Source organism: Podarcis erhardii (assembly GCF_964252035.2).
Source record: "Podarcis erhardii genome assembly, chromosome: 6".
NCBI classification, from domain to species: domain Eukaryota; kingdom Metazoa; phylum Chordata; class Lepidosauria; order Squamata; family Lacertidae; genus Podarcis; species Podarcis erhardii.
Window position 1 is genome coordinate 32139076 of NC_138510.1, and position 16651 is coordinate 32155726.

Here is a 16651-nt window from a genome sequence, read left to right on the forward strand (position 1 = left end):
AGCTAGAACATAGCCATCATTCTAGTAGTCATTCACAGCCTTATCCTCCATGAATTTGTCCAATCCCCTTTGTTATAACAGATCAACTTGCAGGGTTTTTAAATACCACCACTGAAATCCTTACTTGAAGATGAAGCCTGTCCTTATCCCTTTCCGAAACCATGCTCTGTACAATAGCCATTTCTTCTCTCAGGGCTCTCAAGGCCTCTTCACTCTGGGCCAGGGACAAACCCAGCTTCTGTGCTCTCTCTCTCCATTCTATCTCTTCACTTTCTGTCTGTTTCAGAATAACGGTCAGACGATCAAATTCCTGTCTCTTTACTCTTTTCTCATCTTCCAAGTGTTGAATTTTTTCATTTTGCCGTTGCAACTGCTGGTCCTTTTCCTGAAGAGACTTGTTCTTGGCTGCCTCCTCTTCCTTCCACATAACAATTTTTTGGATATAGCTCTGTAAATTACAGTCTCCCTTCTCTTCCAATTTCAGAGCAGAAACAATTTCCTTCAGCTGTTCACTGCAGGTTAACAATTCCTTCTCTTTAACTCTAACTCTCTCTTCCAGCTGCTTAACCTTCTCTCTCTGCCGCTCAGCTTCCTCATCTTTTTTCTTCAGTGCATGTTGAAGATGCTGTATGTTCTCAAGAAGTTCCTTCATCTCATCTTTCATTAGCCTTTGCACTCTCTCATCTTGAGTTCTCTTCTCTTTCTCCCCTTCTTCTAAAAAGTCTTCTTTTTCATCCTCTTTTAACTGCTTGTGTTGGTGCTGAAGCTTTTGGTGGCCTCTCTCACATTCTTCTTCTCTCTGTTTAATTACTTCCTCCAGATGACTTGCCCGATTCTGGCATACCTGTAATTCTGCAAGAGTGACGTCTACTTTAACCTGGTATGTGCTAATTTGCTCAGCCTGCTTGTGAAGCTCATCTTCCTTTTCTGACATTAATTGCTTCATTTTATCTAGCTCCTGCTTTAGGCTCGCTATACTTTTCTGTTCCAATTCTTTCTGCCTCAAGAGTTCCTTTATGTGCCCTTGTAAAGATTCTATCTCCTTGTCTCTGTCTTGAAGAGAAGATCTGTTCAACTCCAGTTTCTCCAATAGAGATTTAGTGTGTGCTGCTGCTTTTTGCGCTTGTTGCTTAAGCTGGCAATTCTCCTCCTTGAAGGACTCCAGTTGCCTCTCACCATTTCTCTGAGCATGCTCTGCTAATTCAAGATTTGTCTGCATTTCTCTCACAAGCCTTTCTTTCTCCTCCTTGTGTTCTTCTTGCTGCTCTTTCAGGGACTCAATTTCTCGCATTCTCTCCTTCAGCAATACCCTGAGTTGCTCCAACATATCAATAGTTGTTTCTTGCAGCTCTTTTTGCTTCAGCTGCTGCATTTGCTCTTTCTGAAACTCTGCACTACCATCTCTCTCCTTTAATACTGCTGCACTGTGCTGGACATCTCCAAGCAGAACTCCTAACTGCCTTTTCAGTTCTTCTTCATGTTTCATTTGAAACACCAACTCCGTGTTCTTTTCCTTCAAGGATGCCTCCGTCTTACCCAAAAGTTCACGAAGAGCCTTTAGTTCTGTTTCCATTTCTCCTTCCAGCTCTTTTATCTGCTGCTTTTGTGACTCAAGCTCTTGATCTTTCTGGGTCAACATGAATGTCATCTGTTTTACTTTCTCTTGCAGTTCATGGAGATGGTTCTCACGCTGAGCCTCGCACTGCTGGAATCTTGTTATCTGTCCCCTCTGGGATTCTACCTCCCTTTCTTTGTTCCTGAGAATGGCCTTCATGTGTTCTAGGCTGGTGTGAAGAGACTTTTCCCGCTTCCCCCCCTGTTCTTCCCGTTCCTGAAGTAGCTGCTTTTGAGATGCGAGTTCCCAATCTTTCTCACTCAACCTTATTTTCAAGTCACCCAACTCTTTCAGCAGAGCACCAATTTGTGCTGACTCATTCTCTTCAGCAATATGGATTTTTTCCTCCATGATTTTCATTTCATTGACTTTTTGCTCCAGATTCAAATTCAGGCTTTCCATTATAGTGCTTTGGTTTTGTAACAGGTCTTCTAGTATTTGGATCTTGTCCTGTTGAGATTTCACATTTTGGAGTGTCTCTTCTAGATCTTTATTCAGTCTCTCTAGAGCAGCCTCCTGTGTTTTATTCTGCTTTCCCAAGTCTTTAATCTGTTTGTTTTGAGATTCAATTTCTTGCTCTCTCTTTTCTAGATCTTTAGTGAGATGTTCTACGGCAGATTTTTGCACTTCCCTGTGCCTGTCCAGTTCTCTGTTTTGTTGTAGCAGGGATTTTATTTCTTCATCTCTTTTTCCTAGAGTAACAGTTAGGCAATCCAGATTTTCTTGCAAACCTTTTCGCACTTCTGCATCTTGCTGCAAAGTCATAAATCTCTTTTGTTGAGTCTCTGCTTCCTCCTGTTTAATTTTGAGAGTGGAGAGAGTTGCCTGAAGCTCTTGTTCTAGGGATTGATTCATCTTCTCCATGGCATTTGCTCGAATTTCAGAGGCTGTGACAGATTCCCGAAGAAGATCCAGTTCCCATGTCAGCTTTTCCTTGGCCATTTGTAGCATGTCTCGTTCATTCTGAAACAGAAATATAATTACTCAAAATGCAGAAGCAAACTGCAGCTCTTTGCTTTCTTTATGCAGAGTGCTAAGCTGGCCATGATGTTAGCTAAACCACCCTGCTTTTATTATTAACTATATATATTAACAGGAAATAGGATGGTTTTCAACATAAGCTTTACATAAAAACCGAACTGATAACCTCTCTTTTTAACCAAATTCTGCTGAAGTGGCATCACTTCACATAATAGACAAGTTATTTGAAAATAACTTTCTGAAATGTTTACAAGAGGGCATGCAATATCTCTTCCAGATGGAGAGAATTTTTAAGCCATAACAGAATAACACAAGGAGCAAACAACTATTTGATTTATCATAAGACACTAATTAAAAATCAGACTCTGAATAATAGAAGACTACAGCACTATGACACTTCACTGAATTTTATTATTTTTATTATTATTTCTTCTGGGTTTTCTTCATTTGTGTTAGTGATAGTTGCTTATCAAAAACTGTTCAGTCCCTGCAGTTAAATGCAAAAGAATTAGCTGGAAGCATTAAACTGGCTGTGGGAGATAAGTATAGCATTATCAAAAAGTAGAGGATGCTGTAGGTTCAGTGGGCATGGCTCTGCAAAAGCTGTAAGAGATGGAAAGTAAATCCCTAATAGATGCTGTCTCACATCTAGAACAGTAACACTCCCCATCAGATATTCATGAGTCTGTCCAATTTCATAACTGGACCTCTGCAGACCACCTGCTAGCCTTACCATTACATCCTTTCTTTGCTTCTCTGTACTCTCAAGAGTCTTCTCCAAAGCAGTCACCTTCCCATGCAAAGTCACATTCTCTTCTTTGAAAGCAATGACCTCTGCCTTCAAGGCAGACTCTAGGGAGCCTCGTCTGCCTTCTTTCACATTTTTTTCTGAAATGGAGAATGTAAGAAGAAAAGTAAATTTTTTGTTTTTGGCACCAGTGAAAGATCTACCTCTTCCTCCAGACTTCTAGTGAAGATAGAGGTCATTGTTTTGAGACTTACATATTCTTATATGACAATGAATAGATTTAAGTGAGCATACTTGAATACCTTGACTGCTGGTTAATGTTTTATTGGTTCAACTTTATTGTGTGCACCTGCTTTTTGCTTTTCACCCTGAAAGCACCTGGCAATGAAGTGTGGGATAGAAATGGCATAACTAGACAAAAAAACATAATAAGCTGCAGCTATTTTGAACAGTGACCCCGTCCCCTGCAAGGGAAACTATTTTGGAACCATTTCTCTAAAAAAAAACACTGTAGATGTCTGGTCTGGAAAACTTAATGTCCCGCAGCTGCTAGATACCTCCCTTTATTCCTTCCTATATTTCACCCAAAACTTTCTGCATAAAAAGGGTATCTTTTTGTCTCCAACCCCTGCTATGCATGACACAGCACGTTTTATTGACATCTAATGTTTTTTATATCGTGGATTTCCCCCAGCTTCCACTTTTTGAGCAGACATCTCTACTTCTGGGAGATTTATGACACTTCTGAGCACCATAGTGAAAATGAGGAGTCTATACCTTCTTGGCTTTGATCTAGCCACTTTTGAAGCTCTTCGGCTTTGGCACTGACGCGGTCTCTTTCTGCTTCCTTTTCACTGAGGTCTTGCTTCAGCTTTTCTGAATTCTTTCTCATCTCATCCTGCAAGAAAAGCAAGGGGTATAATAATAATAATAATAATAATAATAATAATAATAATAATATATTTATATCCCGCCCTCCCCAGCCGAAGCCGGGCTCAGGGCAGCTAACAACAATAAAATAATACAACATTCTAAAATCATTCCATTATAAAATTAATTCAAATCAAATTGATGGCAACCGTTGGGCTAGAGTTCTGTGAAGATTGCCAAAGGAGGGAGTCAGGCTGTGCCCTGGCCAAAGGCCTGGTAGAACAGCTCTGTCTTGTAGGCCCTGCGGAAAGATATGCATGTCCAAAGAAGAGCACAGTAAAACAAGGAGAAAGACCAGGAACCCCCAAAGACTATGAACAAAACCCCCTTTTCAGGGCCAAACTATATGTCACACAGAATTCTGTATAAAGTATACTGTAAACCTTTTCTTCGCCAACTAGTTTTTATCTCAAAAATTGCCCCATTTGAACCACTTTTCCTTTTGCAGGAAAAAGTAGAGGTTCCAAAATCTTTTTCTCCTGTGAGAAGAAATTGTGAGATGAAAACTGCCTACTAAGAAAAACACTGTTCTACTTCCCCACCCACCAAATCTCTACTCTAGGCTACAGGGTCTACCAACTACTTTTCTTAAAAAATTAAACATAAAAAACATCTGGGGAAAGTTACATAAAACTGTGTATTATATAGTTTGGCCCCCAGTAGCATCTTAGGGCCAAGTCAGCAGTAAAAAGCTGTGTAGAACTTGGAATTTTCTCCATCTGAAACCCTGGAGAGCTCCTGATAGTCAATGTAGACAATACTGAACTGGATAGACTTATGGTCTGACTCAGCATATGACAGCTTCCTATGTTCCTAAAGTTATCTTCTCTCCACAGCAAATGGCACTACGGCAAAATCCCAATACATTGAGGCCTAGGCAGTTGCCTTAGTTGCTTTAGAAGACAGAGTCGTCAGTCTTTGTTGGACACAGTTTTGTCACTTTGATAGGAAAATGCATTGTGAGTTCCTGCATATCTAGCTGTTAACTAGTTGTACTAAAAGAAAGCAAAGTTTATTGAAAAGACAGATGTTAGCTGAATCACAGAGCAACAAGTTTTGCTAAGCTCAGAATTTTTTAGTACAAGCAGCAGCGGAAAATTCAGATGGACAGAACCAACTATAATATTTTTAAGGCATATATTTATCTCCATTCCTAGTGAGCCACATAGAACCATTAGTATGACAGAGAACAGATATGGCATATATTATTATATTAAGCAAGCTAGAGATTCATTTGCTAAACACAACAAGTGAAAAAGTAAATTCAATACAATGGTACATCTTGATAATTATTACTATAGTGCTTAGTGCAGCCTTGGGTAACCTAGTGTTCTCCATATGTTTTGGATGACAACCATCAGCTGGTTGAGACTGATGGGAGTTGTAACCAAAACGTCTGGAGAGCACCAGATTGACCAAGGCTGACTTAATGTATATTAGGCACCACATGGAGGATTTATAGTAAGGCTGAAACTACATGCTTTTTATTTTTATTTTAATCCATGGGAAATATATTTATGTTTCAAAAGTTTACTATATCCTTTTAAGCTTGGATGCCAAGAAAGGACAGTGATATGATTTATTTATTTTTAAGAAAGTGAAACAATTACCCGTTCTAGGCGAGTCTGCCAGAGTTCTTGCCGCAGGTCCTGAATAGCTTCTGCCACTCTCTCCACTGTAAGCTCAGCAGAAAGGTCCTTCAGCTGAGATAAAGACAGTCCCGTCCCATTATCCTGTTCTGAAGAAATAAACCTCCTCTGTAACAGCGTCTAGCTGAAGGGTTGTTAGACAAGATATAGAAAATTCTAGGATTATTTTTCATTGAAGGCAGAACTAGATGCTGCAAGAGATATGGAGCTGCTGCTACTGTCCACTTTTTCTTGTAATGCAAGAACTCTTCAGTGCAAGATAAGGGTGGGGAGATGGAAGAGGTGCATGACATAGTACCAATAATGTATGACACTGCATATTCCAAGAAAAATATAGCAAAAAGACACAGAGGATTCCTATTTACCGCCTATTTGTAGTGTCCCCGAGCACACTTCTGGGGTGGGGAGATCCACATGACCGTGTGCTTGAATTGTATGCATTCCAGTCCATCTGCCCCCTACCCTGCCACCCTTGTTAACGCAGTTTCTCCCTGGAAGAATCTAAGTATTACTGTTAAGTCCAGTATAAATGCGAAAACTCTGAAGATGCAGCTGTTTCAGAGCAAAGCTATTCCATTTTTGAATGTAGTTTCTGACACATCATATGGCATTTATTGAGGTGAGCTCTATAGCCACTTCTGCCTGGTTCCAGTTTGGCACATCTGAACCATTTTATTTCCAGAACAGCCACATCTGTTGCTTTTACTTTGAAAGGAAGGAGAAAGAGATGGCAATTCTGCTGTGCATAAGCTGGGCTTGTTGGCAAGGTGCAAGTCCCATCCAGTTATTATTAAAAAAAACCCAACTCTGCAGGTGCAGCAAGAGAGATGTACTACGAAATGTATGGGCAATTGTACAACTGTATGTCAAACATTTCCTGTGGCTGGACAATTACAAAAATCAGACCCTGCTTCATACTTTCTGTGCATGCTCAGTGAGGTGTAATAGTGGGCAAGAATCACCAAGAACAAGATAGGCACTTTCAGATATGCACCACCTACTGATGCGGATGGAATACCATAGGTGTAAAAACAAAAAATTTGGAAAGGTGGAAATGATGCCACGCTACCCTGTATTCTGACAAAAGTGGAATGAGAAGGGAAAGAAATCAGCAGAGGGGTTCCATGTGGAAGTACCCACAAAGCAACAGCTTCATAGCTCTTGAAAAGTTTGACCTCACAGGGTAACCATCATACCCAGTGCATTATCTACACAGTCCACAAGATGTCAGTGCTGTCACACAAACAAGAATCCAAGGTATCACTGTAATTTGTAGCTAGGCCCAAGACTTGTCACTATGACTTATTTTCAGCAGTATTCCACAGAAAAATGATAGTGTTGCCATCCCATCTAATCTACACACCTTGGCCAGTCTCCACCACCCCAATCTTCTGTGTCTGATTCAAATCTCAGGACACAGTTGACACTCCTCCGTTATTTGATGGTTCCTGTTTGGCACAGTTGAGTTTTCCTTCTACACAAAACCTTGTACCATCCCTACAAGGAAGTGGCCTCAAGACTTTTGGTGCTATCAGTCAGCTCTGCCTCCAACAGCAGCCTGTTCTTTCCTCTGGGCTATCCCAACTAATCTCAGTAAAGATCAATTCCATCCTGTATACCTGAGAAAGCCAATGGCTTGACATGTGCTACATGTTGGCAGGGGCTGCTTAAATAAGCAATTTATACCACTGCTATTGAAAGGAGCAAGGTGTCACTCACTATCTTAGCTTTAGGCAAAGATGGCAACATTAGGGCATTTTGCCACTCCTTAGCAAATCCATTTGAAGTTGAATCAACGTGAAAGGGTGTGCCATTTCAAGACATCATATTAGAAAATAAGTAAGCACCAAAGCACACACAAAAAGGTACCTTCCCCTATTGCAGAGTTCTGGCTCTGTCACATGTTCAACAATTTACTTGCAAAGGACATAATACTAGTCCACTTATTAGACTCACCTCTTGCACTGAACAATGAGCTTCGAATAGCTTTGTCTCCTCTCCCTCCATGCTCCAGCTTTGTCTCGGGGCTTTTGCACAACATGTACTGCAGAACCGAGTGTAGCTTAGTCAAGTGAGACTGTGCCTCCCAGCGGGCAGAACAAGCACGCTGACATTCCGATGCCAATGCCACTGCCCGACTCTCCGTGCTGCTCAGGCTCAGGCGTAGCTGAGATACTTCACCTTCCAGCATTTTCACGGAGTCCTTCAAAGACTGCTCACTAGCACGGGACTCTTCCAGGTTCCGGGCGAGCTGCTCCTTATGAGCTACCAAGGCAGCCTCCTTCTCTAGCACAATTTCCTTGAGGGATTGTATCTGGGGGAAAACAACACAGCTTGCAATGATTTTGGAATGGTGGATTGGAATGCAAAGAAGTTAGCACCGGGTGAATAATCAACCAAACAAAGAAGAGAAGCTGGATATAATTTGCATAGAAAGGAGATAAGGATATAATTCGCTTGTGAAAAGGACCAGGTATCAGGTATTAATATGAGTTCTATACATATATACACACACACACACACACACGTATATTTGGAAGCCAGTGTGTTATGGAAAAGAAGCCATGTTTGGGAGGGGGGCTGTATAACAGAAGCACCATGTGAAGCAGATGGGGGCTGGCAGTAGAAAAATAAAAAGCAGTATTGCACCCTGTATTGAGTTTTTTTCAGGTAATACCTGTCTAGTGAGCTCCTGCTCTTCTCGGCTATGCTCAGCAAGCAGCTGCTCTGCTTGCTGTAGTGCAGTATTCAATTTGGTGACTTCACCCTGGTGAGCACTATCACTGTCTTGCAGTCTCTTGAGCCTGAGTTCCTTCTCCTCCAAGGATGCAGCCAAACTGAAACCGGAAAAAAAGCAGGACTTCTATTACAGATTGAAAAAAAACAACCCTATGCAAGCAAGTACAAGACTTGGCTTTTCACCTTGGTTCTCTTCCATGACACACTTATGAAAGACTTGGCTATGGCAAACAAACAGTGTGCCAACGTATGTGCACAAGACCCTGAAATTATGCAAAAATAAACAAATGATAATTTCAAGTGCAGACTATGTATCTTGTATATATAATTTCTATGTAACTGGACAAAAAGGGGAATTTAAGTGAAAAGGAGGCATTCCAGTTACAAACTTCATAAATGGGGTGGGGAGCTGGGGCATAGTGTTGGAGGAGGGGCTGGGGGCAATGGCCCTGGGTGCATTTTTCTGGGGGGTGCTGCTCACACCACCCTGTCAGCCCTGCACTCCTTTGTGAGGCTGGGATATGATTCACTAGGCAAATCATTCAGATCAGATCCCAGCATCGCAAAGCAGCTCAGAGCTGGCAGGGCGGTGTGAGAAAGACACAACCGCCGTGCACTATTTGATCCCAGCCAAGGCTGGGATTTTAGGAGGACCCCTTTTTGCTAAAAGTTCCAGATCAGGCAATCTGAAGTAGACAATTAATACCCTGTATTTCTCCAAGAGAAGCTTTGAAAAGTGCAGTTTCTGAAAAATTATGTATATAGTGGTACCTCGGGTTAAGTACTTAATTCGTTCCAGAGGTCCATACTTAACCTGAAACTGTTCTTAACCTGAAGCAACACTTTAGCTAATGGGGCCTCCTGCTGCCACCGCGCCACTGGAGCACGATTTCTGTTCTCATCCTGAAGCAAAGTTCTTAACCTGAGGTAATATTTCTGGGTTAGCGGAGTCTGTAACCTGAAGCGTATGTAACCTGAGGTACCACTGTACATACCTAACTGTTTAGACACCGGGTGTGTGGAGGTGAGATAGCTATATGAGACAATTAGTCCAGCCACAAATTATGAAAGTTGGGCTCACCTGGTGTGTTTCTGCTCCAAAGCATGCAATGCTACTTTAAGATCTGAATTCTGATGTTCAACTTCCTCCCACTGAGTCCGTTCTTTCTTCATCTTCTGTAGAGCAGTGCTCTGCTGTTCCATCTCCTTCTGCTTTGCCTGCAGCTCCTTGGTCCGACATTGCAACTCCTCTTGCTGGGTATGGAGAAGGGCCTGCAAATCTGAATTCTGATGTTCAACTTTCTCTTTCCAACCCTGCAACTCTAAATAACGTTGTTCTGCCTCCTCCCAACGGTTTTGACGCACCGCACTCTCATGTTCCGCTTCCTCCTGCTGTCTCTGGAGCACAGCCTTCAGCTGTGCATTCTGACGTTCTACCTCCTCTTTTTGGTGCCGCAGCTCTATGTTCTGATTTTGCAGTTGCTTATTTTGACATTTTGCCTCCTCCCACTGCCTCTGGAGTGCAGAATGCTGCTCTGAACTCTGGCGCTTTGCCTCCTCCCACTGGCTCTGCTTCCTTTCCAGGGCCTGAACTGTGGCACATTGGTGCTCAATTTCTTCCTGCTTGCTTTGCAGCTCTCTGTTCAGATGCTGTTCTTCCTCCCATTGACTTTGCAGCATATTATGCAGTTCTGTGTTTCTGTGCTCCATCTCTTCTTTCTGATTCTGCAACTCCATGTTTTGATGTTCTCTCTCTTCTCGAAGTTTTCTTTCTGCTTCCATCATCTTCTGGAGGTGTGCAACTTCCAATGCTTTCTGTCTGGACAACTCTTGTATGTCACGTAAATGCTGCTGAGCCTCCTGGCTAATCAAATGGCAAGAATCTTTTTCTGTCAGTAGTTGTGACTGCAACTCTTGTACCTAGAAATAGACAGGAGAACAGCAAAGATGCAGCAGTTACAGTATCCACTTATTTTAGTACACATGAGGAGATAATATAGATACAAGCATCTTATTTCAAGAAACAGAGTTTCATGTCAATTCAAACATCCACTTTAACAGAATGCAGTTTTTTATTTGCTTCATAAACCAAGCCAGACTTTTTTATAAGCATGATAGAGACATCGCCCCATTTGAGTAACATGAAAGAACTCTGGTGAAACAGAATACATTTTTAGCATGCCTATGACTTCTTATACAGAACCAAACATATGGCTTTTCTTGGAGTATTGCATCAAAAATTTTCCAAAACTGTTTCAAATAATGGCTTTTTGGTTTCCCTAGTACTTCAAGTAATTTTCCACAATGGTTTGGGAAAGGTTCCCATAACTTAGTTTTACCCCACAAAGAGATTTCCATTTCTACTTGTTGAAGCAGCTTGTGAAAAACCACACATTTGGCACTGAACGAAGTACTTAGCACATAGTTTTAAGTAAAATCACCTGACTTTGCAAAGAGTCTCGTTGTTTACGGAGAAAGTTGACTTCTTCTTTGAGAGACTTGAGCTCCTCCTTGTACTTTTTTTCTAGTGCTTCTGTAGTACTTTGGGCCTCCTTCAGCTTAGCTTCCAAATCTTGCAAAGTATCCTGCACTCCCCACCCAGCCAAAAAAGTTGAGTTATTTTCCAAGGTTCAGGTTTGGTCAAATTAGAGAATTATAATGTGCAATTATAATACATGTACAGCAACTGTTGCACAAGATAAAATGATCTACATCTCACAACAGTCAGGCCACAAATCTTGTGGGATGAAGACTTAGTACTTCAGTCAAAAATCAATAAATGACAATAAGATGAACAATTATGAAACAGACATAAAATGCAAATTTCAATATAGCATATTAACAATCATAGCAAGTATCTAGGGGAAATGTAGGGCATAATTAAGGATTATACTCTACAAAGAGAAATGGGGTTCATGAGGAGCATGCAATGAAAGATAAAATCTTTGCACTGGCATCAAAATGAACTCTAAAAAAAGAACAAGGTGGCAGCTTTTGGATATAACTTACTCAAATTATATTGGAAAAATGGAGGGCAGAACAAGAAAAAGCTGCAAGTAGCTTCATTGGGTAAACTTTTGTGTAACGATTTCATATATGCCTTAGTTATCAAATGTAAGCCAAAATTTGATAGGTGCTAATAAGATGCAATTTTGCATTAGAATTAGAACCCATCTTCTTGCTTTTGGTTCTATCACACGTCACAACTTTGGAAAAATGCAGGAACTGTCTGAACCTTAATTAACAGACATTCAACAAGCAGTTCTTCAAAAATGAAGCAACTGAATTATCAAATGTGGTTGGATTGGGCAAGAGTTCTGAAATCAGTCATGTGCACATAATCCTAGGAAAACCTTTCATACACCATGTAATTGGTCCAAACTATCCATTTATTGAGCCAACTTTCTATCATGTTAATATACTTTATTTCATATTTGCTCCATAGCTTTCTGCTGGATTCTTGGTAGATTTCATAAGCTTTTCTGCTCTGGTCTACTCCTACCTGCTCCCTCTCTTTATTCTTCTTTATTTCCTGACGGAGATGATCTAGTTGCTGGCAAGTACTAGTGAGTTCCTGTTTTGTTTGGAGGTGAAACTCTTGTAATGATTTCTTCTCATTCTCTTTTTCTAGCAGCACCTAGATATTAGCAAGCAGAGAATTTAAAACATTCCAGATGAACTCCTAACTGATCAAAAGATTGGAGCAGGTCCCCTGGGAGGAAAGATTACAGAAAATGGGGGCTTTTTAGTTAGAGAAAAGGTGAATAATGAGGACATGAAATAGATGCATAAAATTATGCATGGTGCAGTATAAGTGGATAGAGAAAAGCTTTTCTCTTTCTCACATAATACCTAAAATACATCATTTCTCATACAACACCTAAGCAATCCTCATATAATACCTTTAGGCATGGACATAGCTAAGGGGAGCAGTTGCCTCCCCCTAACAAGTAAATCAATAAAAAATACTTAACTATCTGAGGTTATCCCCCAACATAAAGCCTGCCTCCCCAACATAAAACCTGACCACGCCCATGCTTTTAGGATACCTAAAAGATTGTCTCACCCTTTATATACAAAATCCAATCATGCTCTGCAGGAGACAGCCTCCTGCAGATACCATTCTATCACAAGGTCCCAAAAGAGAAAGGCAGGAGTGGGGGGATGTCTGTAGGTCAAAAGCACCTGTCAAACTTTACCTCTTGCTTGGCATTTTCAGCCTTAATGAGCTCGTCTTCCATATGCGTTTTTACAGCAATGACCTCCTGTTGTAGTTCCAGCAGCTTCCTCTCATAGACACTTTCACTCTCTTCCTTTTCCTTGACTATGCGCTCCAACACCTGCTCCAGTTCTAAACGGTGGCGTTCTCGTTCACCTTCCTGGAAGCATTTCAGCCAATTCCAATAAATGACCAAAAAGAAAGGAAAAAACAGTCCCACTTCTAGCCACTGATTTAAGGTAAGGTTTACTACTTACCTTAGCAGATGCTGTGTATAGTGTTATGAGTTTTGCTTCTGGGAAGGATATTTATCAAACTTTGCTCTGAGAGTAATAATTATCACCTATGGGTACTAAATGAAGGTTTCCTATTAGTCACTGGCCTATGGAACTGGCAGACTGTTCAACTGGAATGCCAGTCCTCCTTTCTCTGTGCAGCCATGCCAAAAGGGTGACTGTTTACAAACAGGATCTGCTTGAGCTCCTAGGGGTTTCAAAGACTGGGAAATTTGGTGCTTGTGGCTGCAGACATCAGCTGCTGTTCTCCTAACCACTGGATGTGGCATAAGCTATGCCAGAGGCACTGTGAGCTCTTCTTGGCAGAATTTTGTGCCTTTTATGTGTGTGTATGAGGTGGGGAACATGGAATGGATTAAGTAATATCATGATTTTTCCAGTTTCCAAATGTTACTTGGTGCTTTCCAAGCCTAGCTAATATGAAAGAGTCATGAGTAACACTGCAATAGATGGGTGTGGAGAGCTGTTAGGGACTTTGTTGCAACAGAATATTTTCTCCATTTTCTGCGGCTGTTATATGTTTGATGTTGAGGCAAGCTAAAATACAAAATAGCTAGGCGTCTATGCAAAGTTGGATGTAGCAGAAGCCAAATTAGTTGTACCACAAGGTTGCCAGGCACAGATTTTTCCTGAATTGAACGATGCCAGAAGACTGGGAGATTTTGGACTAAAGTAAAAATTATATGCAACAATAATACAAGCACCTCATGAATTTGTTTTATATTGAAAAACACACTAGAAGTAAACAACAACAACAACAAAGAGTAAAGATTTGGAGCAACATTTTAGACATGACATATCATGCAACTGGAGGCACAAATGCACACTCACAACTACTCCAGATCCATTTAACAAGGCAGCATACTATTATAGCCATAACACTAACTATGATGTAGTGGATAGTATAAGGAAGCTACCCACCCCTCCCCTCCATTCACTACAACATGGCCTATGTGCATGTCAGGTATTCAGAGCTCTTCAAACACTTTAATAACATCATATCACCTAAGGCAGAGAGAGCATCCTGATGCAGATGTATAAGAGAACCACAGTTTAGGGATCAAGACACTGGACCATTATGTGTACAAAACACCTCTCGTCACCTCTGCTAAGGTTTGCTGTAATGGGAAATTCCTGGCAATCTAAGGTAAGATTCTTATTTCTGTGTCCATCAAAACCTGGCTTCCCCACCTTTCCTCCCCCTGCATCTGTCCCACACCAATTCTACTCCAGAGTGTTAGGGGTTCCCCGGAACAGATTTAGAGGGTGCACAGGGAGAGGAGAGGGGGGAGCACTTGATTGTGCACAGAGATATCCTTGAGCTGACAAACAATTCACCTTAGCACTATGCTGAAAACAACCCATCCAAAGCAAGGTAGTTTAAAAGACTAATAGTTTAATTAGTACAAGGCATAATAGTTGAATGGAAAAGTAAGTCTTGGTAATCATCTATTATTTTGAGCCACTTTATTAATTCTATCTTCTGCTCAATTTCCCCCCCCCCCAAAAAAAATTATATCATGAATTAAAGAGGTGACCGTATGGTTGCTTACCAACTCTTGACGCAGTGTATTAACTTCCTCCTTATGTACAATTTGACTGTGGTCAAGCATTTCTTGGTACTTCTGCTCGGCCTGCAAGAGCTGTTGTGCTTTTTCTTCCTTTTCTTGCTTAAATTTTGACTTTTCAGCTTCCAGTTCAGTGCAAAGGCATCTCACCTCTCCTGTAAGAATAAACAAAGAGCAGGAGTCAGACATGAAGGGAGGATGCTCTGTTCATACTACCTTTTGCTGGAAGCCTTTGAAAACATCTTACCTTGTATCACTTCTTTGGCCTGGTTGATTGCCTGGATTTTCATTTCCAGTTGACCCTTGGTAACTTCCAGGTCAGACACCTGCAGCTGAGCTTGAAGGAGGCTTGATTCCAGAAGATCCTTCGTTGATCTACAAATTACATATACAGAATTGGTGTGACTTTAATCTCTTGCTCATGACATGATAAATGTAATCCCAGCAAAGCCAGTTTGAGTACCCTGGAAACACTATGAACAAAAGGAGGTCATTCATTTGTAGCAGTGCACCAGTCAGTTAGAGTCTAAATATACAGACAACAAGGACAACAATCACAGGCCATTTGTCATGCTGATACAAGAAACAATAAAACAAATTCCTTCCAGTAGCACCTTAAAGACCAACTAAGTCAGTTCTTGGTATGAGCTTTCGTGTGCATGCACACTTCTTCAGATACACTTCTTCAGATACTTCTTCAGATATTAAGTGTAAGTTTTGCAGCTTTATGGAAAACAGCCTGTCAAACTGTGTGCAGGATTTCAAACTTGGGCTTGACTTAAACATTTTTCCTGTTGTGCATTTGTTGAATTTCTTTTTGCAGATGTGGAACTACTTCTGCCACATGGTTGAACAGCCAAGACACAAAAAGCTGCATAGTCCTCTGATGGAAAGGCATCTCTCAGAATCCAGAGCTACAATGATTGCATTAAATAATTATTTGAATATGCAAGGCCCTTCTCGTTGTCAGTCTCTTACCTGTACTCTGCCACTTGCTCTGAAAAACTCCACCTCTCTCGTTCGACAGCCCCTAGTCGTACTTCCAATGCGGCTTTCTCACGCATTAATGATTCCTTTTCTTTGGACGTCTTGGCCAGCACCTCTCCAAGACGACTTGACTCCTGATGTGCATGCTCCAAATCAGTACTAGATGTCTCATGCTGGTGATGAGCCTATGAAGGAGAAAGAAAATCAATTTATAGCACAAGTTAAAGCTCTGTCACATTAAGAAATAATGCACTGTAAGAAGAAATAGATCTATAGCAACTTTTGAAGGATAGGAAATTGTTTTCACAGAAGAGATGGAACTGCCTAACTGCACATTACAAAGAAAAATGGATCTGTTACAGATGGACTGCTATGGAGAAGTTTGATTATCTATACACAGGAGAGAACCAGAGCACAAAATATATAATTGCCTGAAGGCCACTGCACTTAATGTTTTACTGTGACACTTCACCAGTGGCCAGATTTTAGAAAGAATGTGTATTGGAAAAGAAGAAAATCTAGATGAGTGTTACAATGGCTGCAAAACATACTTTACCCAGAAACACTTACGGAGCACAAATAAGAAAGATTGAAAAGATTGTCTTATGCAAGAATAGTAAAATGAACTTTGTGATGAGCAGCACTAGCTATTGAAAAGATTCCTAGAATCCTAGAATTGTAGAGTTGGAATCATCTAGTCCAACCCCCTGCAATGCAGGAATATGCAGCGGTCACTTATGGAGATTAAACCTGCAACCTTGGTGTTATCAGCACCACCTTCAAACTAACTGAGCTATTCACTATTCAAGCAGAATTCCATAATCTAACTCAGTGTTTCCCAACCGGTGTTCCACGGCACACTAGTGTGCCGCGAGACGTTGCCTGGTGTGCCGCGGGAAAAATTAAAAAATTCGAAAGA

The 16651-nt window shown here is 41.0% G+C and overlaps 1 protein-coding gene across 1 annotated transcript in view; it reads right to left on the reverse strand.

Annotated features, from left to right (window-relative positions):
• CEP250 (centrosomal protein 250) overlaps nucleotides 1–16651 on the reverse strand; it is a 36281-nt gene that overhangs the window by 3457 nt on the left and 16173 nt on the right. The window contains 13 exon segments of the mRNA XM_081864714.1: nucleotides 125–2578; nucleotides 3330–3484; nucleotides 4122–4242; nucleotides 5885–6012; nucleotides 7880–8237; nucleotides 8601–8760; nucleotides 9744–10582; nucleotides 11104–11247; nucleotides 12165–12299; nucleotides 12862–13041; nucleotides 14731–14900; nucleotides 14993–15120; nucleotides 15724–15917. Coding sequence (XP_081720840.1) covers nucleotides 125–2578; nucleotides 3330–3484; nucleotides 4122–4242; nucleotides 5885–6012; nucleotides 7880–8237; nucleotides 8601–8760; nucleotides 9744–10582; nucleotides 11104–11247; nucleotides 12165–12299; nucleotides 12862–13041; nucleotides 14731–14900; nucleotides 14993–15120; nucleotides 15724–15917 — 5166 coding nt within the window.